At 42.2% G+C, this 27,902-nt stretch overlaps 2 protein-coding genes across 2 annotated transcripts; one reads left to right on the forward strand and one right to left on the reverse strand.

Annotated features, from left to right (window-relative positions):
• The first annotated feature begins 5,255 nt into the window (after positions 1–5,255).
• On the forward strand, positions 5,256–5,828 carry LOC147623740 (galactan beta-1,4-galactosyltransferase GALS1-like). The gene has a single exon (XM_086820794.1). It carries the CDS (start codon positions 5,256–5,258, stop codon positions 5,826–5,828), a length of 573 nt encoding a protein of 190 aa, XP_086676920.1.
• Positions 5,829–5,858: 30 nt separating this feature from the next.
• Positions 5,859–19,506, reverse strand: LOC147623741 (uncharacterized). Its single transcript, XM_086820796.1, has 5 exons — positions 17,667–19,506; positions 17,386–17,588; positions 17,142–17,228; positions 15,539–15,768; positions 5,859–6,003 (listed from the first exon to the last, which is right to left on the reverse strand). Exons 1-5 carry the CDS (start codon positions 19,504–19,506, stop codon positions 5,859–5,861), a joined length of 2,505 nt encoding a protein of 834 aa, XP_086676922.1.
• Positions 19,507–27,902: the final 8,396 nt, after the last annotated feature.

Raw genomic sequence — 27,902 nt, forward strand, 5'->3', positions numbered from 1 at the left:
GTATGAACTCATACAAAAGGGCATGTCGGTTAGGGAGTACATCAAGAGGTTCATGAAGCTCTCTATGTTTGTGGATGGACTCAATGAAGGCATGCGATTGAAGAAGTTTGTGCATGGTCTAGATTCATATATCAAAGCAGATGTCTCGGCACAAAGACCAAGCACTATCAAAGAGGCTATGAGATTGGCGGAGTTATATGAGCCAAAGTATGAGGGTTCAGTCCAATGTACCTTTTCATAAGCCATTTCACACTTCTTCAAATATGGGGAAAAGTCTACCTTCTTCTACATCCACTTACACTTCCAATTTCCATACATCTTTTGGAAGTAGACAGTCCACAAGTGGAGTTCATAATGATGCTAGGAAGAGCAATGGGTTTGTCAAGGAGTCTCCTCAACCATTCAAGAAGACTCAACGGATGGATGATCCTAAGATTGAGGAATTGAGGAGCAAAGGTCTATGTTTTAAATGCAAAGAGAAGTGGTCACCCGGGCACATTTGCAAATCAAAGAAAGTGGTGGCTACTATGATCATTATGGATGCGGATTACGATTCCAAGTCATCTCATGATGTGGAAGAGTTTGAAGATTGCACCGAGGAGACACATGAAGAAGACTTGGAGGGTCATTCTTTTATCAAAGAAGAGGATGAGTTTCCTTTTGACCCCGGTGGAAGGGATCATGCATGCATTTTGAGGGATACAAGAGGAATATCTTATCAATGAGAGTGTTGCCCATATTTACAGAAAATTACAGCAAGGAGATCGTGAAGAATTTCCTCATTATAAGCTTCAGAATGGTCTACTATGGCACAAGGATAAGGTGTATTTGGTTCCAACCTTATCCTACATTCCCAAGGTGCTTCATGAGATGCATTTTTTCACCGCTTTTGAGTCATCTTGGTGTTCTCAAGACATTTGACAAAGTGAGCAAAAGCTTCTATTGGAAAGGCATGTGGAGGGATGTCAAGAAGTTTGTTTTAGAATATGTGTCATGCCAAAGGAATAAGGATAGTCACTAATTGCCAAGTGGCTTACTTCATCCTTTGCCTATTCCGGATGGAAAATGGACTCATGTTTCCATGGACTTCATCACGGGCTTGCCAAAGACGAAGCATGGATGGGATCAAGTATTTGTGGTGGTGGATAGACTCACCAAATCAGCTCATTTTATTGCTTCCAAGATTACTTATGGGGCCTCTTACATTGCCAAGCAATTTATGGAGCATGTATTCAAGATATATGGTTTGCCACTCAACATAGTTTGTGATAGAGATACCAAGTTCATGGGCACTTTTTGGAGGACATTGTATGAGAACTTGGGGACTCAAATCACTCCTTCTACAGCCTATCACCCTCAAACGGATGGGCAAACGGAGTGCATAAACAAATGGCTCGAAGGCACTATTGTCATGACATACAAGCATCATGGGATGAATGGCTTTACCTTGCTGAATTTTGTCATAATTCAAGCAAGCATTTGAGTATTGGGATGTCACCCTTCGAGGCTCTTTATGGGTATCAAGTGCATGTGCCATCTATTGCCTTCCATGAGGATAAAATGGTTAATCCTTTAGCCAAGGAAGAGTTGGAAAGGATGAGACAGCTTCTTCAATTATGCAAGGATAATATGAAGAAGGCACAAGAAGTCATGAAGGCAAATGCGGATGAGCATAGACGCAAAATGGAGTTCAAGGAAGGTGATTATGTGTTGCTCAAGCTTCCTAAGAGCCGTCAAAGGGTCTTCCAATTCCAAGTTGGCACATAGATACTATGGACCATATTTGGTAGTCAAGAAAGTGGGTGACTTGGCTTATAAGCTTGACCTACCTCCTTCTACAAGGATTCATAATGTGTTTCATGTATCCAACCTTAAGAGGTTTGTGGGCTCTCTTCCTCAAGAGATTGAAGAGTTACCACCGATGGATGAAGAAGGAGAGATTATCTATGAGCCGGAGAGGATTGTGGACAAGAGGACAAGGGTTTTGAGGAACCGGAACATTGATGAATTCTTTGTGAAATGGAAGCGCTTGCCCATAGATTACTTAGCAATCAATGGAGTATGTTCAACAACATGGTTTACTTGATGGAAGTATTCCTTGATCAAGTGGCATGATTATTATGTGAAGAATGGACATATCACGAGGTTTTATGTGTACTGTAATTTCTGGACAGCTTTGGTTGGATCTATTGTTGGGGTTACCAATCTACTCCAACACACTTGGAAGATCATTTGGTTTGATGACACATATGTGGAAGCTTTTTGGGTGTGGCTACGTATCATTTGCAGCTCATTTTTATGGAGGTTTCATGAAGAATTTCAAGGGAAGTTTCATCCTGCCATAACAGTCCTACATGCTATTTTTGGAGAAGGAGTTTGCCGGCTTCACTACATTTGGTTTCCCTATTCCAAATGTATAGAAGGCGCATTTTTGAAGACCTCTCTACTTCCCATGGGTTTATATTGAGATTGCGATTCAATTGTAAATATCTTGTATGATTTTGAGGTCAAAATCTTTGGGAAGGGATGGTTTGTCATGAACCATAGAGCTTGATTTCCACATGTACATAGGGGCCCATGGGCAAAAGGAGATAGTGACTATAAATAGGGCTTGGGGTACTTTGGTAGGGCCTTTTGACACTTTTACTAACTTTGGTCATCTTGTACCTTTGGGCTCCATCTATGGAGATATGGCCTTCCATGGTCATCCTCTTGGTGAGAGGTTAAACACACTTAGGCTATTTGTGCATCTTCTCTTGCTACATGCACTTATAGATTTTCTCTCTCTTTTGTATATTCATGTGATGAGCCATTGGATCACTAATCTCATGATTAATGGATACTAGATTCTTGCTTTGATGTGTTTGATTCCATATTTTGCTCTAGATCCATTTCAGATTTTGATCCATTATCAAGGTTTTGGACATGAGATTAGTCATTTTCTTGATAATTTTTTGAATTTTCTCTTGATTTCTTGGAGTTTTGGCTTAATCTTGCTTAATTTTTACTTAATCTTTGGAGATTAGTGGAGGGGAGGCATCATTTCATGTGATTTCATAGAGATTTAGCTCAATTGGACCTAATTTGGATACCCTGGATCAATTATTTGGAGCGGGGTACAAAAATTAGAAAAAATTTGAATTAATTACCTGTTAATCTCTTTGTTAATCATGTTTATCTTTTTGTACTTCTTTTTCAAGCTTTCCATAGCCATTACTTCTCATCTTTCCCCCGTTTTGCTCCCATTTGCTAGGGCTTTTGTTGATCTTGAGGAGAGGAACACATAGAGTACCAATTTACATGCATTTTTCTATAAATTTCTGAAAATTTGTTTCCCTTTTCTTTCCCTTTGCTTCAAACCCTAATCTCTCTCACATAGCTCACCATTGTCAATCTCCTTTGGTTCCTTTCTTCTACTGTGAGTTCAACATCAAGCCTGGCCACGTTTTTCATGAATTCTACCATCTCGGCGTGCTCGGCGACCTTGGCCATGTAGACGAGGGACTCCCGCTCTTTCTCGGTGGTCATGGCGATGGCGGTGTGAGCTTCGTTGCTGCTGGTGGACAGGAAAAATTTCAGCACGATGCTCAGCACAGTGCCTTGGTCAGCTTATGAAGGTTCGCAAAGACGACACAGACTGAAGAGGCGACGGTCTTCTGGGATAGGAAATGCATAAGGTGAGGCCTACAAGCAGCTCACCAATGTGTGAATCCCTATGTTCACTCACTCTCTACTCACTCACTCCTCACTCAAATATAGGTTAGCAAGCATGAGCATCTCCAAGACTGAGATTACCTCATGGTTAGCTCCATGACAAGAACACATAGATATAAGGTACACAATGTGTGAATCCCTATGTTCACTCACTCTCTACTCACTCACTCCTCACTCAAATATAGGTTAGCAAGCATGAGCATCTCCAAGACTGAGATTACCTCATGGTTAGCTCCATGACAAGAACACATAGATATAAGGTACACAAATATCTTGTCCTCCTTATATTAAGGAAAGCTTACTTCTCAATACAAGAGACTTCTTAGAATACACATCTAACTTTTCTCCTTACAAGAACTCTCCTTTTATATATGTTTCATGGCATGACTGCTAGTGCGCCTCCTCTGAGCATTATTGCGCCACTCGTACCTTCCACGGTGATGGCGTTATGTAAATTCTCCTCATCTAGCTTCTATAGCATTATTCATGAGTGGAGCCTTTGGGGTCAATTTCCGTGTCAATAGAGAGAAAGTCCTACATAAAGAAGTGTGGAATCTCCTTTTATTCCCTCTGGCTTATACTTAACTAATTAAAATGTTATCATTGCCAAGATATCATTTTTACTTTCTCTTTCTCTCTCTCTATATATATATGTGTGTGTGTGTGTGTGTGTGTGTGTGTGTATGTGTGTGTGTATGTTGCTCTTCTCTCTCTCTCCAAAATCAACTTGTTGTTCTTCTCTCCTCCATGCTTTCTCTCTTCTCCTTTTCACTTTAACCGTGCTTTACTTGAGCAACTCTCTCTCTCTCTCTCTCTCTCTCTCTCTCTCTCTCTCATCCTCTCATCTATGTGTGTGTGTGTTCATTTTATTTGAGTGTGTCCATGTGTATGTGTGTGAGAGCTATTTTTTGCCAATCGTCATATCCATTTTGGGGGTTGTGGGCCATGGACCTGCAAAATATACACTAAATATCCATTTATATACTACATTTTGGAGATTTTGGCGGGCACCCGTCAAAAATCAGCACTGATGTGTGTAAGTTAACTCTTAACTCTAGTTCGAAACCTTAATACCCTTACAAGTTACACATTACAACGTGTTTCTCACTTTTTACAACGTGCATTCCGTTAGGACGTGCCAGGCATATTATTATAAGGTCTTGAAGGCGCCATTTGACGAGAAAGAGGGAGAAAGAGGGAGAGAGAGAAAGATGCGGCCTCTCGCTATAGCTCTAGCTGTGCAATTGGCCTTGCTGATAATGTGGCTGCATACCATGCAGGACAGCCCTATAAAGATATACACACACTCACAAAATACTCTTCAGCCTCCCCCTGCACGTGTTCGCTGCAAAATCACCTGCAGAGAGAACACCCTCTCGACTCCTACACCCCCATGGCATGGCGCATTACGCATTTGTGCAGATGAGCGCCTACCTTGCATACTTTCTACGTCATTGGTATCACCTCTGTCTTGCTTAGAAAAGTAGGGCCTCCTGCCCATACATGTGAGTGGCACCCCTCATCAGACACATCATGTGCGCATGCACACTGTCAGCTTTGATGAGAACAGGGAGCTTTATGTCCCTGCCATTGTCAATTGCACCTTCGACAGTGCTGTCGGGGAGGACGGCCATGGGGGCACACTCGCTCTGTCGGTGTTTGTAGGCGGACGATTTGTGAAGCAAACTCTGGCTGTTGCCAAGAGAGAAGAAACAAGAGGAGAGCTGCTTGCAGCCCCTCCATCAATTCAATATGAGTATGCTTATTGCAGCCCCCCTATTTACAGTTGCTCTAAGCCTTACTGGTTGTTGCATTGGCTCACATACAATCACTATATTTTTGAAGGAAAAGCTCACTTCTTTTTCTATGATGTGGGCGGTTTGACAGATGAAATACGCACAATCATCACGCCATTCATCGCAGCAGGCCTGATCACCATTATAGAGGCACAAGATGAGGCACAATACACAGCCTGGTACCATAACCAGGTTTTGTTTCAAAATGATTGTCTTCATCGGAGCAAGGCATTCGCAAAATGGGTTGTCTATCACGATTTCGACGAGTTCTTAGATGTGCAACTGCCATGGAATTTGAGCTCACTTCTACACAAGTAGTACGAGGAGATGCCATGGAGCATAGTAGCATCAATAACGCATTGCACGCACAGAGACGGAGACGGAGACGGGGATGGACATGGTAATGTCAGAGATGAGAGCATGCAAGGGGATGGATATAGCGATTGGGGGGGAGAGATGCCGTCGAACACTCTCTCGTTGGAGCTGTAAATTACTGAAAAGAAACTAGAAAAGGAAAACAAACAAAAAACCAAAAAAAAATGGGTGGTGCCTAATATCACCAGATTTAGCCAAGGGAAAAAAAACCCAAAAGGAAAAAAATCACCTTAGCGTCTGCTCTTATTTAAAGTGTGTCAGTCTATTCTGGGAATAGAATTTCATTTTCATTCACATCCATTCCTAGGTGGTTATCATCAACAATCTCTGGTTCCGTAGTCAAACCTGTACAAAATCCTTCCTGTGGTGTAGATGGTAATGGAAGAAGTGCTTCATCACTAAAATAAGGCGTTGGTTCTATGGGAAGGTTAAGCAAACAATGCTGATTTTAGAATTGCTCAATATAGGTGCTCATAGTGATCCAAAATTGACACATTGGGGCTGGGGGAAGAAGGGCTTGCAAGATAGGTGGTCGTAAGTCATCTATGCAAGTATCCCTCCATTGTTGTGTTTGAACCTCCTCAGATAATCTACGTTTATTTGGTCCTCGCTCTGGTACTCTCACATCAAGAGGGTTATGGCATTGGGGTGTAATTCTTACAATTTGTTTCATTAAGCCTGTGCCATATCGTCGAAAGTAAATGCGGCATAGCCAACAAATGTGTGAAGCTTCCCCTAATACTAGTCGTGCACACTTTTGATAATGTGAAAATGGATGATGTTGTGATAGAATAAAGTGACAAAGTGATGCCCATAGCAAATTTCACCTAGGGGAGCATAAAAGTACCTAGAATGAGTTTGAAAAAGAGGAGCACTATAACCCCCGTGATGTTCAGGTTGAATAGTATATCAGGATCAATGCATGGTGGACATCTATCTCGCCAAGTACCCATCAGGAGGTATCTGGGCATAGAACAATGAAATTTAGAAACTTCAAGCTTTATACACTCATATCCATCTATACAATCCCTATAAAAAACAATGGAGATAAGATCATCCCCTTCCCAAAAAAACACAATCCTGTAAAGGCATAAGGAACCAGATTAGTAGAAGTGAGACTATTCAAACACTGATCTACCAAAGATCTTCAATTGTAGTGCTAATGCCTTATCTTTGGTTTTGGGTATGTTCTTTTCAAGAGGTGGAAAGGATAGCAATTGATGAGGAATTTGAGCAAGATAAGAGAATTTAGGCAATGAAGTGCTAGAATCTAAGCCCAAAGGAGACTCATGTAATGTTGGATTTGTCTTAGGTACACAAGTTGATGGTGGAAGTGTGTAACAAGGAGCAGTGTGGATAACTGGTGATTCAAGATATGTTTGGGGAAGGTCAACACAAGGAGATTTGTAAGTGCCATCACAATCACCTATCCTATCTTGAAGAGGTTGTGTTGATTTCTTTTGCACCCACCACTGATATAAAAAACCAAGAGTGGCTTTGGGACTCTTATTGATACACTCTTTTGGCTCTAGCATACCGTGACATTTGGGAAGCCAAAGTGCTGTTGCACCCTCATAATAGTCTTGTGTATTAAGAACGTGCTTTGGGACCCATCGAGTAACGATCTGAGGCTTAGGCTTGGAAAAGATATGCTTCTTAGGGGGTTTAGCAACTATGCTAGATGGTAGAGTTTGTACGCATCTTTGGCTAGCCAAATTGACATTAGCTTCTTGCCTGGCCTTCTTTGAGCAATGATGACTAGAGTAGTTGATGGAACATGTCAGCCATGGCCATCACTTGAGGACTCATCGATTATCCACATCATGTGTCTTGGAGCTTGAAGAGCAGATGTTGATAGTGGGCTGGATCGACATATTCTTCAGCAGTTGCCAACTGTAAAGTTAACACAGAAGTCTTACGACGCTCCTTGAATTTTTATTTTTTATTTTTTTTGCTCTAGGCGCCTTTCTTCATGCGTATATATATGAGAGTGCATGTATGTGTGTGTGTGTTAATGTATTTATGTTAGTGCATATGTGTGTGTGTGTGCATTTATTATTATTATTATTATTTTTTTGCATAAAAGTGTGCATTTTTGTTTTGCGTGTATGTGTGAGTGCGTGTAGATGCCTGAGAATATGCGTGTGTACGTGAATGAATGTGCAAGATACGTGCGTTTGCGTGGCATGTTTCTGTAGGCTACATGTGTGCAAGTCCGTGCAAGATACAGAAGTGTGCTCCTGTGTGTGTAGATGAGAGTGTGTATGCATGTGCAGGATACAAAAATTACAGAAATTTTGTGTGCAAGCTTATACAAAAATTGCAAAAATTGAGTGTGTGCAGTGTATGTGAAAAAAAAATAGAATATGGTGTGTATGTAGTGTGTGTGTGTCAACTAAATGCAACAAAAAAGCCTAAATTACGCAACAAAATGGAATACCAAATTAAACACTAAATGCCTAAACAAAAAATAACACTAATAAAAAACTTAACTAAACACTAATCAAACACTAAAGCAACAAACAAATTGTAAACTAAATTGACCTACTTGTTGCAAGGTATCCCACGCGGTTGTGAGATGAAGAGACGCCTCTTGCTTGTGCTATCTCCCGCCACCACCACCAACCCGCAAAAAATGCAAAAACACAAACAAAGAGGACTTAACAAAGGATTGGATTAGTGTTGGATTAGTATTGAGAACAAAGCATGAAAACACAAAACGCATGCTAATTTTCTGTCTTTTATGTCAACTAACCTAGAGGGGCCCTCGAGAGATCACACACCCAATGCCCTCACTAGTTTAATCTAATCCTATCTCACGGTTTTGTAACCAATGAGAGCTCTCAAATTAGGAGAAGGCATATAACTAAGACGATCACTAACTTAGATTATTGTTCCTGGTAATGGTGCCATTGTTGGAGCATTATAGCATAGCATAGTAGCTACACATAGCCATCCAACAAATTGTCAATCCGAGGATTAACCCGGTTAGCACATGGAGGCTATCTCGAATGGGAGATCAACTTAATACACACCTTCAACGACCAATCAATCTCTCTCAATCCCACCCACTCGATACTCTTTCTCTCTTGACCATTCCTAATCACACACACAAACTAAGAGCAAACAGATTCGTATCTAAAACTCAATCATAACTTAATTAACTCAAAACAAATTAATGTAAGTGCATGCATAAACTCAATCTCAAGCACACATCAATCAAAATGTGATTACACAATCAGCCCACAACATAAAAATGCAAACACATTAGATTAACAAAAACATGAGAGAGTTTATCATGATTGAGAGTTAATAATGCTCGATTAGCAAATGAAAAGTAGAGATTAATATACCTCTTAGTATTAGAGAATGGTTTATAGAATGAGAGTAGAGTAAGGCATTCGGGAGAGGATGAAAAAGAGCTTACAAAAACTATGGACGAGTTTCTCTAGAGCTCTCTTTCTCAAAATGAGGTAAAAAGGTGTCATCTCTAAACTAGAATGTCTTTTTATAGCCATTTGGAGATGCCCTTTCACATTTGGCCGCCCAACCCTGATACGACTAAAAACCCTAGGCACCCTATTAATACAAATTGGAAGAATTATTACATGGCCAAATCTCATGGAAATAATTCCATGGTTGCATCAAATTTGACCACATGACAAAAAAATTTCATACTTAAAACTCTTCTTCATAGTGTCCCATCTCCAAACCTCATTCCAAATAAGATTTGCACATATGGCCAAAACCATCCCATACCCACATCTCACTAGATGAACTGTTACACTATGATATCTCATGGAAATAACTCCAATGTGGCATGAGATTTGAGCAAAACCACCCCATGATAGAATCTCACTAGATGAATTGCTACCTGAAAAAAAGTTTTCTTACGTAAGACCCTTCTTCATAACATCACATGACTAAACCTCATTTCAAATAAGATTTGACCATACAGTTAAACCATCTCCATGCCCACATATCATTATATGAATTATTACACGGCTAAATCTCATGGAAATAACTCCATGGTGGCATGAGGTTTGACCAGATGGCAAAAACTGTTCTTAACTATTCTTCATCATATAACATGTGGGTATCCATGTTCAAATCTCATTTAAAATAAGATTTTACCATATGGCCACACAAACTCCCATTCCCAAATCACACTTGATATGAATTGTTACGTGGCAACATCTTTTGGAAATATATCGATGGTGGCAAAAACTTCTGTTACTTAAGACACTTCTTCATAACTTTGCATGACCAAACCTCCTTTAAAATAACATTTGACTATAGGATTGAAACATCTCTATGCCTAATTATCATTAGATGAATTATTACATGGCCAAATATCATGGAAATAATGCCATGGTGCCATGAGGTTTGACCACATGGCGAACATGGTTCTTAACTATTCTTCATAACATACAGGCTTCCATTTCTAAACCTCATATGGCCAAAACCATCCCATGCACGAATCTCACTAGATATGAATTGTTATATGGCCAAGTCTCATGGCAACAATCAATCCATAGTTTCATGATATTTGACCATACATGGCAAAAACTTTTCCATCTTAAAAGTACTCTTTAAAACATATTATGATTAAACCTCGGTTTAAATAAGATTTGACACATCATGTATAAACCTCATTTTAAATAAAACCATGGTGGAATGAGATTTAACCACATGGCAAAAACATTTCCTCTTAAATAAGATTTGACCGTATGACCAAAACTCACCCCCCATGCCCAAATCTCATAAGATGAATCAACCAATGGAAAAATATCATAGAAAAAACTTAATGGTTGTATTTGACCACATGGCTAAATTTTTCTTACATCTCATGGTAGTTACTTCATAGTGGCATGAGATTTGACCACTTGGCAAAAGCGTTTCTTACTTAAGTCCATTTCTCATAACACCACATGTCCAAACCTCATTTCAAATAAGATTTGTCCATATGGCTAAAACATCTCCACACCCAACTCCCATTATATGAACTGTTACATGGCCAAATCGAGTTCAAATCTCATGGAAACTCCATAGTGGCATGATATTTGACCACATGGCAAAAAACATTTCTTACTTGAAACTATTCTTCACATCCATTGGCCATTATTCATAACATCCATAAGTTTTGGCCTTTTGGCCAAAACCTCCCATGCCCAAATCTCACTAGACGAATTATTATATGGCAACATATCATGGGAGTAACTCCATGGTTGCATGAGATTTAACCACATGGCAAGAAAATTTCCTACTTGAAACTAGTCTTCATAACATCTGTTCTAATCCTAATTTTAAATAGGATTTGATATCTCATGTCTAAACCTCCTTATAGATAGCTCCATTGTGGCATAAGACTTGACCACATGGCAAAAACGTTTCTTACTTATAAGAGACTTCTTCATAATATACCATATCAAAACCTCATTTCAATTAGGATTTGAAAACATGAATAGAACCACCCAATGACCAAATCTCATTAGATGAATTTTTACACGTGTAAATATTATCTAAATAGCTCCATGGTGACATAATATTTCACCACATGGCAACAATATTTCTCACTTAAAATTATTCTTCTTACAATCCATTCATGCATCAATGACTCAACCTCATTTTAAGCAAGATTTGACCATATGTCCAAAATCCATCGCATGCCAAAATCTCACTAGATGAATGGTTACATGGCCAAGTCTCATGGAAATAACTAAATGTTTGAATGAGATTTGACCACATGGCAAAATTGCTTCTTGCTTAAAAATCTTCTTCATACAACCCATATCCAAACCCCATTTCAAGTAAGATTTGACAATATGGCCAAAGCAACCTCATGCCCAACTCTCATTAAATGAATTTCTACAAAGCTATGTCTCATGGAAATTACTTCATGGTGGCATTATATTTGACCACATGGGAAAAAAATTTATTGTTTAAGTCCATTCTTCATAAAACCCCATGTCCAAAACTTATTTCAAATAAGATTTGGCCATATGGCTAAAACATCTCCATGCCCAACTCTCATTATATGAATGGTTACATGGCCAAATCAAGGCCAAATCTCATTAAAATAACTCCATGATGGAATGGCATTTCACCACATGGAAAAACCATTTCTTACTTGAAACTTTTCTTCATAACATCCATTAGCCATTATTCATAACATCCATAAGGTTTGACCATCTGGTCAAAACCATCCTGTGCCCAAATCTCACTATAGATAAATTGTTATATGGCCAAGTCTCATGGAAATAACTCCATGGTTGCATGAGATTTAACCACATGACAAAAAAAATTCATACATAAAACTAGTCTTCATAACATCTCATGTCTAATCCTCATTCTAAATAAGATTTGATATCTCATCTCTAAACCTCCTTTGTAAATAGCTCCATTGTGGAATGAGATATGACCACATGAAAAAAAAAAATCTTACTTAAGATCATTCTTCATAATATCCCATACAAAAACCTCATTTCAATTAGGATTTGAAAACATAACTAGAATCACCCCATGCACAAATCTCATTAGATGAATTGTTATATGTGAAAATATTATCTAAATAGCTTCATGGTGGCATGATATTTTACCACATGAAAAAATGTTTCTTAAAACTAATCTACTTATCATCCATGCATGCATCCATGACGAAACCTCATTTTAAATAAGATTTGACCATATGTTAAAAATCCACCCCATGCCAAAATCTTATTAGATGAATGGTTACATGGCCAACTCTCATGGAAATAAATAAATGGTTGAATGAGATTTAAGCACATGGCAAAAACTTCTCTTATGTAAAACTCTTCTTCATACAACCCATATCCGCCGAATCTCATTTCAAAAAAGATTTGCCATATGGCCAAAACAAACCCATGCCCAACTCACACTAGATGAATTTCTACATAGCTTTGTCTCATGGAATTTACTCCATGGTGGCATTAGATTTGACCACATGAAAAAAACATTTCTTACTTTAGTCCATCCTAAATAACACCCTATGTCCAGACCTCATTTTAAATAAAATTTGACCATATGGCTAAAACATCTTCATGCATAACTCTTAGTATGAATGGTTACATGGCTGAATCTAGGCCAAATCTCATGGAATAATTCCATGGTGGCATGGTATTTGACCACATGGCAAAAAAATTTCTTACTTGAAACTATTCTTCATAACATCTATTGGCCCTTATTCATAACATCCATAAGATTTGATGTCACGTAGGCTGTAATGCCTGTGACCGACGGCGGCAGACCGGATGGCCATGTCCGGGGTTCAGTGGGAGAGGACGCCCATGCAGAGTCATGGGCGGCCAGGCTAGTGTGGACGGCAGGCCACACACTATATAGCCTGGGGGATGAGGTGCAATCCTCATTCTTCCTCTATGGCTGGGTGGTGAGCCAGAGGCCGTCCCCTCTCGTGGTAACGCCCGTAGTAGTGGCGTTACGGATATCTAACATTCCCATAGTGGCGTTACGGATATCTAACATTTGACCATCGGCCAAAATCATCCCATGCCCAAATCTCATTAGAGAAATTGTTATATGGCCTTATCTCATGGAAATATCTCCATGGTTGCATGAGGTTTAACCACATGGCAAAAAACAATTCTACTTAAAACTTGTCTTCATAGCATCTCATGTCTAATCTTCTATTTAAATAAGATTTGATATTTCATGTATAATCCTCCTTATAAATAGCTCCATTGTGGCATGAGATTTGACCACATGGAAAAAAAATTCTTACTTAAGGTCCTTACTAATAATATCCCATATCAAAAACTCATTTCAATTAGGATTTGAAAACATGGCTAGGACCACCCCAAAATCTCATTAGATGAATTGTCACATGTATAAATATTATCTAAATATCTCCATGGTGCCATGACATTTCACCACATGGAAAAAATGTTTCTTACTCAAAACTATTCTTCTTACCATCTATTTCCTACTTTGGAAGAATACTCTTCTAGGATAGGAAATGCACAAGGTGAGAGCCATAAGCAACTCACCAATGTGTGAATCCCTACACTCTCTTTCACTCTCTCTATCCTTGATCACTCCCCCTCAGTAGTTAGCATTAAATAGTTAGCATGAGCATCTCCAAGACTAAGATTACCTCATGATTAGTGGATCACAAGCTCAATAGACATAACACATAGATAGAGGTGACCCGCAAACAATCATTTTCTTGTATTCACTAAACTCGCTCTTAATACAAGGGTGTTCACAAAATACATCTAAACCCCCATCCTTGCCAAGAATATCCTTATATGCATGGTTTCCGTCTCACACTATTTCTAGTGAGAACTCCTAGGACGTTAATGCACTGCTCCTAATATGGAAATTCCCCTCTATCTAACTTCTATAAAGCTATTTGATTGTGGGGCCCTCAAGAAGGTTGGTTCCCATGTCAACATCTGGCATGCCCGGTTAGGTGCATGAATCCTGTAGATTTGGCTTTGGTGGGTAGGCACATTCTCAGGGATCTTCCCTTCCTAGGCTCTCTCTCTTCTTCCAGATCTATGGTCCCATCAGCATGGCCCTCGGGTGCCTCTCCTTATATTCTTGTGTGAACCTCTACCTAAATGCTTGGGACAGAGGCTTCTTTACCGTGCCTGTGTTGACCTCGACATTCTTCTCTCTGGGTGTCATCTGGGGATACTGCATGGAGTTTGCTCACATATGGGTTTGGCAGGCATAGTGGCTTTTCCCAAATCTTTGTTGCAAGGTCCTGAGCCTCACGATGTTAGACTGGTGGTTAAGCCTTGCCAAATCACTATTCAGGACATGTGTTGTAGTCTTGAAAAACTCCCTATCTTGGACTTGCCTCAGAGCATTTTGTAGTTCATTAGAGAGTTTTCTATTATCTATAATTAATTCACCCATGGTCTTTCTCTCTTGCCCTATAGTAGTGGTTTGTTAATCATAGTCTTGGATCATTTCTGCCTATGTCAAGGCTATATTGCACTTTATTTCTAGATCCTTATTAGAGTTCCGGGGGGCAATGTTTTCTTTCAATATTCCAAAGGTATGGTTCAACAATTTTTCTCCTTCTGGTAACTCTTTGGTTATTGTTTCCATTAGTTGCATAGATATTCCTTTTCATTTTCCAAGGCTAAGTCACTGTCACGCATGCGTCATGCACGACTCTCCAAGGGCGCCATAGCCACGCGTTGGAGGAGAAGGTAGCTCGGCTCTCCACCCAACCGTACAAGAAGTTATGAGCCCTAAGTGCCCTCGTTGGGTTTTATACTAAAACCCTAGTCCGCGTCCACACTCACCCGTCTGGCCGCCCTTTGATCCATTGATCCCGGACTCGTACTTTGAGCATGCAGACACCTTCAGCCCCTTGAACCCCGTCTATGCCTTAGCGCCTAGGCTGCCGTGCCCCACTCTCGGCATAACGGTTTGAGCAACCTTTGGTTTATGGAACCTTGTCCGATGATGCGGAACCGTGGCCACAGGACCGTTGTCTTGACATTACTCCCCCCTTTTGGAAGAGTTTTCGTCCTCGAAAACAAACGTAGGAAACCGCTTCGTTAGCGTACTAATGTTTTCCCAAGTGGATCCTTCGTTAGCGTACTAATGTTTTCCCAAGTGGATCCTTCGTCAGGCCTATCTTTCCACTTGACGAGTACTTGTCGAGACGAACATGATGTCGAGTACGTAAATCATGGTAGTCCAGTATCCTTTCAGGTTCATGTGGTTGAACTGGAGGTTCGGTGTACTCAACCAAGACTCCAGGATCAACGACATTGTCAGCATTGTAAAGTCGTTTCCTCAAACGGCTTACATGAAATATAGGATGAATCTTCGAGGTTGGTGGAAGCTCAAGTTGGTAGGCAACAGGTCCTACCTTCTTGAGAATCTTGAATGGACCACAAAACCGGGGCGATAACTTTGGTACTGTCCAGTCTTTAAACTTTGCGAATGCTCAGATACTCAAAGAAAAACTAGTTGCCCTTCCTCAAAGCTAACTGGTCTTCGATGAGCATCTGCATACTTCTTGGGTCTTGAGCTTGTCGAACATTTTGACGAGCTATCCGTAACATATCCATGTGATCTTAGAGAAAATCCTTCACTTTTTGAATTTTCTCATTGGCTAACCCCACCGAAATAGGTGACCTAGGTTGGAAGCCATACGTAAGCATAAACGGACTAAAACCAGTAGTCACATGCTTAGCGCTGTTGTAAGCAAACTCTAAAATGGGCAAATAGTCTTCCCAATTAGATTGTCATTTGCTCACATATGCTCGTAGCATATCCTCACGTACTTGATTTACCCGCTCAGTTTGTGGCCATCGATCTGAGGGTGATCAGTAGTACTACTAAGATTAAGCATTGTATCCAACTGTTTGAATACAGCTCTACAAAAATGGCTATAAAATTTTCTATCACGATCGCTTATTATGCTGGCTGGCAGCCCATATAGCCGATAAACATTATCCACGAATAGCCGTGCTGATTCGGGAGTCTTAACCGTAGTTTTAGTTGGAATAAATCGACACATCTTGGTAAGCTAATCAACCACTACCCAAATGGCATCATGGCCACGATTAGTAGGTAGTCCAACAATGAAATCCATAGAGATACTTTCCCACATTCCATTAGGAATCTCTAAAGGATGCAAAAGCCCACCTGCCTTCAGGCGCTCAGCTTTATTAACTTGACACTTCTGGCAATGCGTAACAGTCCTGGACATCATGGTGCATTTTCGGCCAGTAAAAGTGTCGACGTATGTGCTCATAGGTCTTACGTATCCCTGGATGACCCGCACTAGGACTATCATGACACTCATAAAGTATTTGGCGCCGTGTGTCAGTGTCCTGGGGGGTACACATATTCTACCTTTGTAGAGCAAGTACCCATTATCAATGGTAAAATTTTTCCATCGATTCAACTCATCACTAGTTTACAGGTGAGTTGTGTGTGGACATTGCATCGTTTGCACTTGGTGTTGGTGAGGGATCCCTTCTTTTGTCCATAGTCCACACCTGCCCATAGGCTTGGTCATGCTCACAATTACCTTGAAGGGATGCTAGCAAGTCACTTCTCAATTTCGTGAATGAGAGACTTTCCACTTCAAGCATACGGCTCAGAGCATTGGCAACCACATTGTATCGTCCTTTGCGATACCATAACGTACAATCAAAGTCGAAGAAATTTAGCCCATCAAGCCTTACGTCCCTTCAAGTCGCTTTGACTTGTAAACCATTTGATATTCTCATGATCAAATAGTACCTCGAAGCTAGCACCATACAAGTAATGACGCCACTTCTTAAGAGCATGTACAATAGCAAAAAGCTCACGCTCATAAGCAGAGTAGTTCTGTTGAGCCCGATTAAGCTTTTTACTTTCAAAAGCAATTGGTCGACCTTCTTGAATTAAGACCGCACCAATAGCTGTAGCACTAGCATCGGTCTCCACAACAAACGGTTTGTGTGGATCCCACAATAGCTAGGATCGGCGCAGTAGCAATAGCTACCTTTAGCTTATCAAAACTGCATTGTTTTTCTTCACCCCAAGTGAAAGAACGACCTTTATCCTTTAATTGGTTCGTCATGGGAACCGCAATCTTAGCATAATCTCGAATAAACTTGCGGCGGTAAAAACCAGCCAAGCCTAGAAAGATCTGTAATTCTTCGAGATTGGTAGGATGAGGCCATCGTAGAATAGCGTCAACCTTGCCTGGATCCATCATAATACCTTCGTTAGATATTATATGGCCTAGATAGTGAATTTGTTCATTGAAAAATTCACACTTACTTTCCTTCGCATAGAGTTTATGTGCTCGTAGTAGCAAGACAAAAACTAAGCGAAGATGCTCCAAGTGTTCTTCTTCAGAACGACTGTAAACAAGAATATCGTCCAAGAAAACCACCACAAAGTTTCCCAAATATGGACGTAAGACACTATCCATGAGTGTGGCTGAAGCATTTGTTAAACCAAAGGGCATAACTAAGAATTCGTAATGCCCAAAGCGTGTTCTAAACATTGTCTTAGGTACATCTTGTGGTTGGATACGTACTTGATGGTATCCCGATCTAAGATCAATCTTAGAAAAATACCTCGCCCCTTTGAGTTGATCGAATAACTCATCAACACTTGGAAGAGGATATTTATTCTTTATCGTGATCGCATTGATACCACGATAGTCTACGCACATGCACATAGACCCATCTTTCTTCTTCACCAATAAAATTGGTGAAGCCCATGGCGACGAACTAGGGCGAATAAATCCTCGTTGGACATATTCCGCTAGTTGTCTTTCCACCTCACTAGCTTCACTAGCACTGAGACAATATGGAGGTTTGCTTATGGGTTTACTTCCCGAAACAAGATCAATACCGTGCGTTACGGCACATTCGGGAGGTAAGCCCGCTGGAAGATCAGATGGAAAAACATCTTCATAATCTTTTAACAATTTATGCATTTCATGTTGAATGTGAGGAGTAGAGAAAGAGAGAACATCATGAGAAGCATGCAAGGCTGAGGAAGATTCTTTAGAAGAGAGAGGAGGTGTAGTCATTGCCATATTAGATTCTTGTAGCACATTATCCATAACACAATCATTCTCAAAACTAGTAGACTCACTAGCAGAAAGAAAAGGAGACAAAACATAACAAAAAGAAGCTTCTTCTATTTCATTACGCTTTGCCAAAACGTGAACTTCAGCTATACATATAAGTGGAGATGGCAGAACATCCCGCTCCCCTATCAACAAGACATGTACACCATTGTCCTCAAATGCAAGAGTGTTATGCTGGTAACTATGTGAGAGTGAATTACCCAAACCAAATAACCAGTTTCTGCCCAAAACAACATCTGCCCTAGTCATGTGCATGACATGGAAATCGAGTTTCATGGTATGCCCTTGCAGTTCTAATGAAACATCTCGCACTTCCGTATCCCACACATCCTTGTCGCTCCCATTCACAACATAACGATGTGTACTAGGATCGTGGGGCAAACGAAGTTTCTTCACTAACATATAGTTCAGAAAATTATGAGTTGATCCATCATCCACAAGCACACGAACTCGTCGTCCGTTGATTGTCCCATGGAGACAAAGCAAATCATGAGGGCCAATAGTTGGCTGCCATGGAGATGCAGTCAAACAACACTCATGCTCGGCGGCCTGGTAATGAACTTGCACAGCCGAGTACTTAGGACAAGCATCCAAGGGAAGGACTTGTGCCATATGCATAGCCTTCTCCTTGCCCTTGGCCTTATCGGGCTCGTTGCCCTTAAGCAATGGACAATGTCTACGCTCATGAGAACCTAAGCAATGAAAATAGAGTTTCTCACGACGTGCTCTCGCAAGCTCGTCGCTCGAGAGAGGTCCTCTAGCCCCCTTAGGCTTCTTTCCATGATCTTGTTTATCATTAATAGTTTCCTTTGATAAATTATTAAATTTACGTTTCCCATTATGAAATGCATTTGACTTTCCTCGTGCAGATGGCTTAGATATAGGATCTAGTGTATCATCAAAGATTTGTGCAGTTTGGATCGCCTCTTCCAAGGTTTTGGGATACTGTGTCTTCACCCTTGGCCTTGTACTCGTTGTCCGAGCCACGAATGAAACCCCGCACCTTATGGAAATCATCGAGCCCATCCAACTTTAGGATGATCTCACGATACTTGGCTACTATTGAGGTAAGGTCAGATTATCCATCCGACACTTATCCCAAGCCGTCCAATTGTGATCCTTTTCATTTTCAGGGAGAAATTCCTTTCGAAAAATCTCCTCAAACTGGGCCCAAGTGGTTGGACGTTCGTGCACATCAATGCTCATCCACCACTTACAAGCCTTGCCCTCAAGGGTAAGACTAGTCTCAAGGGCACGGATGGAATCGAGCGTGTGATGCAACGCATGCAAGTCACCCCACTTCTGCAAAAAGATGTTAACCACATCCTTATTGCGTTCTCGCTCCCCCCCTCGATACACAGGTGGCTTTTGATCTTTTGATCGAGCAGCCACCTCTTGTGAACCGAGTGAACCAGAGGCTTCGGCGCCTTGGGGTAGCTTTGCTGTCAAGGTGGGCTCCACAGCACCACCTGCAGCCATAGGCATAACCAGGACGCCCGAAGCTTGTTGGCGAACCGACTGCTGCAAACGATCAGTCATCTTGGTGACATTCTCATTTAGAGCACTAAGATTTTTCTCAAGAGCCGACGTACGGCTAACGAGAGCCAAATTCAACCATGTCCACGAAACCATGATCGATCACATCGACTTCATCCATACATCATGCGTGGTTTGTGCGTTCTCACCGTGCGCAACATGCAGTGCGTGCGGTGAGGAGGACATGGTGTAAATATCTTGAAAAAAGGAAAGAAAGATAGTACCGTCACCAATCGCCGAGGCGAAGTAGACAGCTGCACCACCGATGCTCCCACGAAGCACTCAAGTGTGCATGCACCAAAAAAAAAACTTGAAATCCGCACTTGAGAAGAGGAAACCCGCGTCAAGAAAAACGAACTCCAATTGTAGCGATGTAGAAGCACAAGCGTCGTAGAAGAAGTCCACTCGAGTCTTCAATCACCACAAACGCCAAAAACTCCAACACTTTGTTGCATAGAAAACTCCCCTCACAAATTGAAAGAAGAAAAGTTGAAGGGTGAAAAAGATCACTTTCCTTGTAGTTTGTGTCCTCCCTTGAAAGAATAAGTAGAGCTTTTTTGAAGAGAAGAACAACTCAAGGGAAAAGGTGAAGTGGCTAGCACACTTGGCTTGGAACTTGAGGTGGAGGGTTCAAGCCTTGGTTGATGAGAGCTCACCTTATTGTTGCAACCACATGCAAGAGGAGCCTCTCGCGCGTAGCCAACGGCGCCAACGAAGCCTCGATGCGTCAATGCCGGTCTATGCCTTGGTTGCTACCTTAGACGTAAGCCTAGACTACCTTGGCTGCCGTGCGTGCGGATTGCGGGCTTCGATTGCTCCTCCGGCCGCCGCTGGAGTGCGGCCTGTGCCGTTCGCATGCGGACTTCAGTCTAGGCTGCTGTCCGCGTGCAGATTGCGGACAGGGATAGCGTGCGATTGCGGGCTGCAGTTGTTCCCCCGCCGCCGCAGTCCAAGATGCGGTGTGCAGACTACGGCTGTTCGCGTGCTCACGTCGCAGTTCACGCGCGCTCGCCTTCTTCGCTCCAACTCTGGCTGCTTTCCCACGGGGTGCTGTTCGCGCGCAGCCACGCCTTCTTTGCTAACGAACCTGACTGCACGCAGGTTCCTCCTATGAGCTGTTTCCTGTCGCGCAGGTCCGTCTTCGCGCAGGTCCCTGTTAGGGGCTGTTTCCTCCGACGTAAGCCTAGACTGCCTTGGCTGCCGTTGCGTGTGGATTGCGGACTTTGACTGTTCCTTCGCTGGAGTGCGGCTTGTGCCGTCCGCGTGCGAAATTTTTGCTGACTTCAGTCAAGGCTGCTGTCCACGTGCGGATTGCGGACAGGGACAGCGTGCGGTTGCGGGCTACGACTGTTCCCCTACGGACTGCGGTGTGTGCGGACTGCGGTGGCTGTTCGCGTGCTCACGTCGCAGTTCACGCGCGCTCGCCTTCTTCGCTCCAACTCTGGCTGCTTTCCCACGGGGTGCTGCTCCCGCGTAGCCATGGCGAATGATGCGCATGGCCTACTTGATGCTATCCCTCACATAGTTGAGGATGCTGATGATGTGTTCTTTGATGTAGATGTAGCCATGGCTGATGATGCACATGGGCTACTCGATGATGACCCTCACGTCATTGAGGATGATATAGTTATTATGATTCCTTGGGCACCTTGGAATGATGGGGCTATAATGCCTTTCCATGCATAGGAAATACACATAAGCAAGAGGTTTTTATAGAATGAACACTAAAGTTAAGATTAAGCAGCCTTGTGTGTGAACAGCCTCCTATGGGTTATTTCCTGTCGGGTCCGTCTTCGCGCAGGTCCCTGTTAGGGGTTGTTTCCTCTGACGTAAGCCTAGACTGCCTTGGCTGCCGTGTGTGCGGATTGCGGGCTTCGACTGCCCCTCCGCGGCTTGCGGACAGGTCAGCGTGTGTCGTCCGCTTGCGGACTTTTTGCGGACTTCAGTCGAGGCTACTGTCCACGTGCGGATTGCGGACAGGTCAGCGTGTGCGGTTGCAGGCTGCGGCGGCTGTTCCCCCACAGTCCGGGTTGTGGCGGCTGTTCCCCCGCAGTCTAGGCTACGGTGTGTGGACTACGGCTGTTTGCGCGCTCACATCGCAGTTCACGCGCGCTCGCCTTCTTCACTCCAACTCTGGCTGCTTTCCCAGGTGTTGCGTTGGACGGAGCCTGCTCTGATACCACTGTCACGCATGCATCATGCAACACGACTCTCCAAGGGCACCATAGCCACGCCTTGGAGGAGAAGGTAGCTCGGCTCTCCACACAACCGTACAAGAAGTTATGAGCCCTAAGTACCCTCGTTGGGTTTTATACTAGAACCCTAGCCCGTGTCCACACTCACCCGTCCGACCGCTCTTTGACCCATTGATCCCGAACTCGTACTTTGAGCATGCAAACACCTTCGGCCCAGCGCTTGCCCAGCGCTTGGCTCCCTCTTGACCCCTGAACCCCGTCTATGCCTTAGTGCCTAGGCCATGCCCCGCTCCTGGCATAACGGTTTGAGCAACCTTTGGTTTACGGAACCTTGTCCGATGATGCAAAACCGTGTCCAGAGGACCGTTGTCCTGACAGTCACAAACTGTGGGGAAGGTGGGTAAATATTTGTTGCTGAAATTCAGCTCCTAGGGGCTAAGTGCATTCCACAGATACAGAGCTACTGCTCACTTTCATATTGTCCAGGAGCTCTTTATATTTCTAGATTTTTTCTTGTTGGCTCTTGAATTTCAAGTTCTCCTCTTGTAGATTTTTGACCAAGTTTATGTACTCTTGGGTTGGCTTTTGCTTTGTCATTGCTATTTTCAAGCTTTTGTTTTCTTCTCTTGTTTTTTGAGCTTGATATTTCCAATACTCCAAATCCCAGAGTTGGGATTGGGATTAAGTGGGTTTTGAAGAGCTTTGACATGGTAGTTGTGGTGCGTTCTCCTAATGTGGTGAGGGCCCCTCCTGTAAGTTGTGTAGTGGGTTTTTTTCATTATTTCTTGGGAGATCTTATGTTGATACTCCCCCATTACTAGCAGAGACTTGTCCCATGCATCTGATAGGTGCCACGATTCCCTGAAAGAGCTTGGATTTGGCATCTTTAGGCATTATCATCATCTCAAGATCTTCTTCTTCTGCCCTTTTCAGGATCTCTAGCTCTAATGCCAAAGCCTCTATGTCGGCTCTTGTTTGCATGACTGCTTTCAAGTCCTTGAGCATGCTATGCAGCGAGATTCCAAAATTCTCCTTATTCATTTTTTGTGCATGCTCCAAGGAGGCAACCTGGGCCTTTCAACTTTGTTTCCTTTCTCATCTACATCTTTCAATGCCTAAGTCGCCCTCGCCCTCATTTTATCATTTTCTTATTTTGAGGTTGCTAGTTCCCTCTGCTACTCTTGGAGCTTCTCTTGACGCTTGGCTACCACTTGCGTGGCCCTTACTTTATGTCCTTTGTATTCTTTGTTTATTTCTTTGCACTTTTTGGCCTTATCACACGCCTTTTCCTCTGCTTGTTTTAATTTCTCAATCGGCCCTTGTATCTCCTTTTGTTTTTCTTCTAGGGCTTGTACTGTAGGTGCTTCATTTTTCCATTATTTCTTTTCTCACACTGGTGCCACACAAGTGTTGACATAGCTTATTTGTAAATGAGCCACTTTGTTAAGGTCTTCTATGACATTCTTGATTTAATGCATTGTGGTGACTAAATTTTTATGGGCCATCAAGTTTATATCTAAACTAGCTCTGAGGCTAATCCTAACCTTTGTAGCATAGCCATGTTTGGGGTCTCATTCAATAGGCCATGGGAGCTCACTTGTGGTTGCATGAACCTCTCCAAGGATTCATCTTTGATATCAATTTGAATCTTTTCCATTTCTTTTTGTGGCTCTTGGTCAATTGTCTAGGTGAAATCCAGTCTATTTCCTTTTGTTGGAACTAAGTGCTCACTAGTACTTTTACTAAATGCTCACTATAGGAGTACTTTTAGTCTTGGTCATCTTAGTGTATGCCATGTGGCACTCAGGGATTTATCCCATATGCACTCATGCTCAGCTCTTGTACTTTCCCTCTATATATTCAAGGGGTCACATCAATGGAAGTATCTCAGTGTGTCTTTGTCTTCTCTCACTTCAGTTTCCAACTTTAGTCTAGCTCACCATGTTTCTAACATGGTATCAGAGCAGGTCTCCACCTAGCTTCCCTTTCAGCCCTAGCTCATCTTCCATCCCTTCTGCGTAGCTCTCAAGCAGCGTGCCAGCGTTTTACTTCTGCAGCCCGTCATATCAGTCAGCAGCGCCTTCGTCTTACGTCATATCAGTCAGCAGCGTTTTACTTCTGCAGCCCGTCATATCAGTCAGCAGCGCCTTCGTCTTACGTCATATCTGTCAGCAGCGCCTTTGTCTTACGTCATATCTGTCAGTAGCGCCTTCGTCTTGTGACTCGCGAGCCTGAATAAGCGGCAGAGTGGCTTCCACGAGCCAACTTTCTTTGGTTCAAGTGACAGCCGCCCAAGGCTAAGATATTCCTTGCTGTGGTCGCAGGCACTTTTACACTGGTCTTTATCCGATTCGTGGTTCAAGACCATGACAACCTCTTTTTTCTTCTGCAGAAACCCTAATCTCTGCTATTCTGTGTCCGCATTCATATCTTTTTTGCAGAAAGCCATCTAATCGAAACCCTATGTGCTTCTTGATCTCCCGGCCTCAAGCTCATAGCCCCCGAAGCAACACCATCGTGGAGAAGGAGCCAGAGATTTTGACATGGATTCGAGATGCAGAACGAAGAGGGCAAGAACATTGATCTCTACATAAAATGTTCTTCTACAAACCGGTCTGTAAAAGAACTCTTCAATCTTCACTACGATTCTTTTTTGCCGATTAGTCTTGCGGGTTAGCTAGACATACCATTTGGAAGGCTGCTGCAAAATGAAGTGGCCCCAAATGCTGTCCAGCAGACCTGCGTTTTCAAAAATGGAGGAATGATGCTTTCATTTTATCTCGGTCATTCATATGCTCTCTTTTCATGCTAAGTTAACCTCTCATCTATCTTCTTCAGTCTACACTCTATCTTTGTACGGGATTAGACACTGCCACATCTCACGAGTGGTAAGACCTTCCCAATGGCTGCTACATCTACTCAGTCATTCCTATCCATTGATAAGTTCAATGGGCAAAATTTTCATACTTGGCAAATGAAAGTCAAGTATCATCTTATGAAAGAAGGTCTTTGGGATTTCATAAAGAAGGTTTTAGGAGATAGTGCTGGAGATGGCTCAGATATTGAGCAAGTCATTACTGTAACAACCACATATCTTATGGTCCTCTCTCTGTCTTTGAAAACCACCTCTGGTCACCGATGATGTAGGCCATGTGGATCTATCTGTCTTTGAGCCCATCTTTGAGGTCCATCTCTCAGTCTGTCACTCATCAGTCTGTCAACAATCAGTCATTCTCTTGTCTATATGCCTATATTTTGTGGATTAGTTACCCACATGTCTTTGGCATTTTGTCTATGTCCCCATCTATCATCTAGTTGCTAGACTCTCTAATGTCTATCTAACAGTCTCTTTGTCTGTGAGACCTCATCTACTGGGGTTGATTGTCTATGTCTAAGTCTATGATCCATTTCTGTCCCTACCCTTGTGGACCCATATGAGGATATCACTTGAGGAGGGGTGTCTTAGGATCTTGTCTTATGTTTCTGTCTTTCAGTCTTAGTCATTTCATCTTGGCTTGTCTGTCTGTCTAGTCATCAGTCATCAATCATTTCATCTTGGCTTGTCTGTCTGTCTGTCTAGTCATCAGTCATCAGTCTCTTCATCTTGCCTTATTATCTATCTTTGTCATCTGTCATCTTGTCAATCATGTCCTCCTAGTATCACTTAAGGAGGGTGTTGGAACTAAGTGCTCACTAGGAGTACTTTTACTAAATGCTCACTAGGAGTACTTTTAGTCTTGGTCACTATATGCTTGAAGAAAAGACATATAGTGCATTTCCTCATTTGAACTCATATTAGTATTAGCTTCTTCAGAAAGTGTATCATGAGAGTCTTTAACAAAAATCATGTACACAAAAAGAGAAGACTTTATTGATTTTTGTATAGCGTCGCTAGATACAAGTGGTATGGTGCTTCCCTTTTTCTCAGTTCTAATACTAACAACTTTACCCTTATGATTAAAAGTGATATCCCTACTAGGATAGGTGAGTTGGATGGCCATGCGATGGTGCTTCCCTTTTTCTCAGTTGTTCTAATACTAACAACTTTACCCTTATAATTAAAAGTGATATCCCTACTAGGATAGGTGAGTTGGATGGCCATGCGAGGGAGCCATGGCGCCCCCAAAATGACATCTTCATGCAGTAAAGGAGAGATATAAAACTCCTCATCTAGCTCCTCCCATACGCCGCCACCATTTCCTCTGGCTTCACACCCTTCAGCTTGATGGGCTTGATTTGCTTCTTTTGCACAAGAATATTATAGCAGTTCTCAACCCAGAAATGGTAGTTGGTGCCATCCAACTTCTCTATGTTGAACAAGGTCTCTTGCGACAAAGAAGACGCCATTTCTGACTAGCAAATCAAATCAAATCACCAGAATCTGGAAAAATTTCAACAGAGTCTCCCCTGTAAAACTAACCTTTGAACACAAAACAGATGTGTACTAATCAATAAAAGCTGATAGTCTGTTAAAAGACTGGCAAAACAAAATATAAATGGCTATCACTGAGCACTAAATCTCATCCAGAAAACTCTCTCTGTCCACTGTGTCAACCGCATACGCATAAAATGACACAATGCTAACAATGGCAAAATGAGCACATAAGCATCACGGTTGCTCTATCCACATAAATATATATCCTATGTCGATGCAGAAAGTGGGGATGTCGATGGCATGCTCCAGTACCTGTATCACCGAAGGGATCTCAACATCCGAGTATCCCCCAGCTCAATAAAACCTTCCACGACCCTCAACAAAGGCTAAAGCAACTCTGTCTCAATACGTAATCCACATATGACATACATAAACCACAGAAACACTAAATTTCTGTAACTGCAGCGACGGTTTTGTCTGATTTAATAGACCCACAATATCAAATACATCAAAATACGCATATATGAGCACAAAACTGCGTCCCTGCGCAGCAGAATGCTGCAACCTGTGAAGCTTGTAACCTGTATACGAAGTGGTCGGAAATGAAGAGCTGCTGAAATACAGTTGAATGCTCTGGATCTGCAAGAATAAACACCTGCAATCCACTCTACACAATAAAAAAGTGTGCAGAATGCTCACCCAGGGCTTGCGGGGACCTAGAGGTGTGCCGGGAATAGAGTATGTGCGGTATGAGCTGGAAATGGAGTGGCGCGTTGCTGAAAATCAGCCGCGCAGCTGTTCAAAATGCCCACGCTTCAGCTCGCCTTTCTCCTGCAGCTTCAGCTCACTAGCTAGCTACTCCCGCTGTGATGCTGCTGCGCTAGCACGCTCTGATACCAATTGAAGGGGAGTGTGTGCGAGGATGGAGCTGTGCGTACAGAGAAGAGAGAGGGAGAAAGAGATAAGACTTAGGTTTGTGGACTCACACTTAACTGTGTGATGAGTCCTTGTTATATTTTATATATAAAAGAATGACGGCCCGCCCAAGTTATCCTGTATTCTATACTACCCCAACAGGTGCAACTCATATGACCAGCCATAAAGATTGGTATTCCTCGCTACAATCAGTGGGAGATGACATCACGGTAGTCCCAATCAAAGGTATTATATCTTTGTGTCAAACAATATTGTTACTAAAAATATATCATATGTGTCTTATGTACCAAACATCAAGACCAGTCTATTGTCTTGCAGTGACCATCACTAAATCGTGATCTAGATATTCAATTCGACAAGACCTGTGTAGA

This window comes from Cibotium barometz, chromosome 26, assembly GCF_041138505.1.
Source record: "Cibotium barometz isolate CiBa-2024 chromosome 26, ASM4113850v1, whole genome shotgun sequence".
Lineage (NCBI taxonomy): Eukaryota > Viridiplantae > Streptophyta > Polypodiopsida > Cyatheales > Cibotiaceae > Cibotium > Cibotium barometz.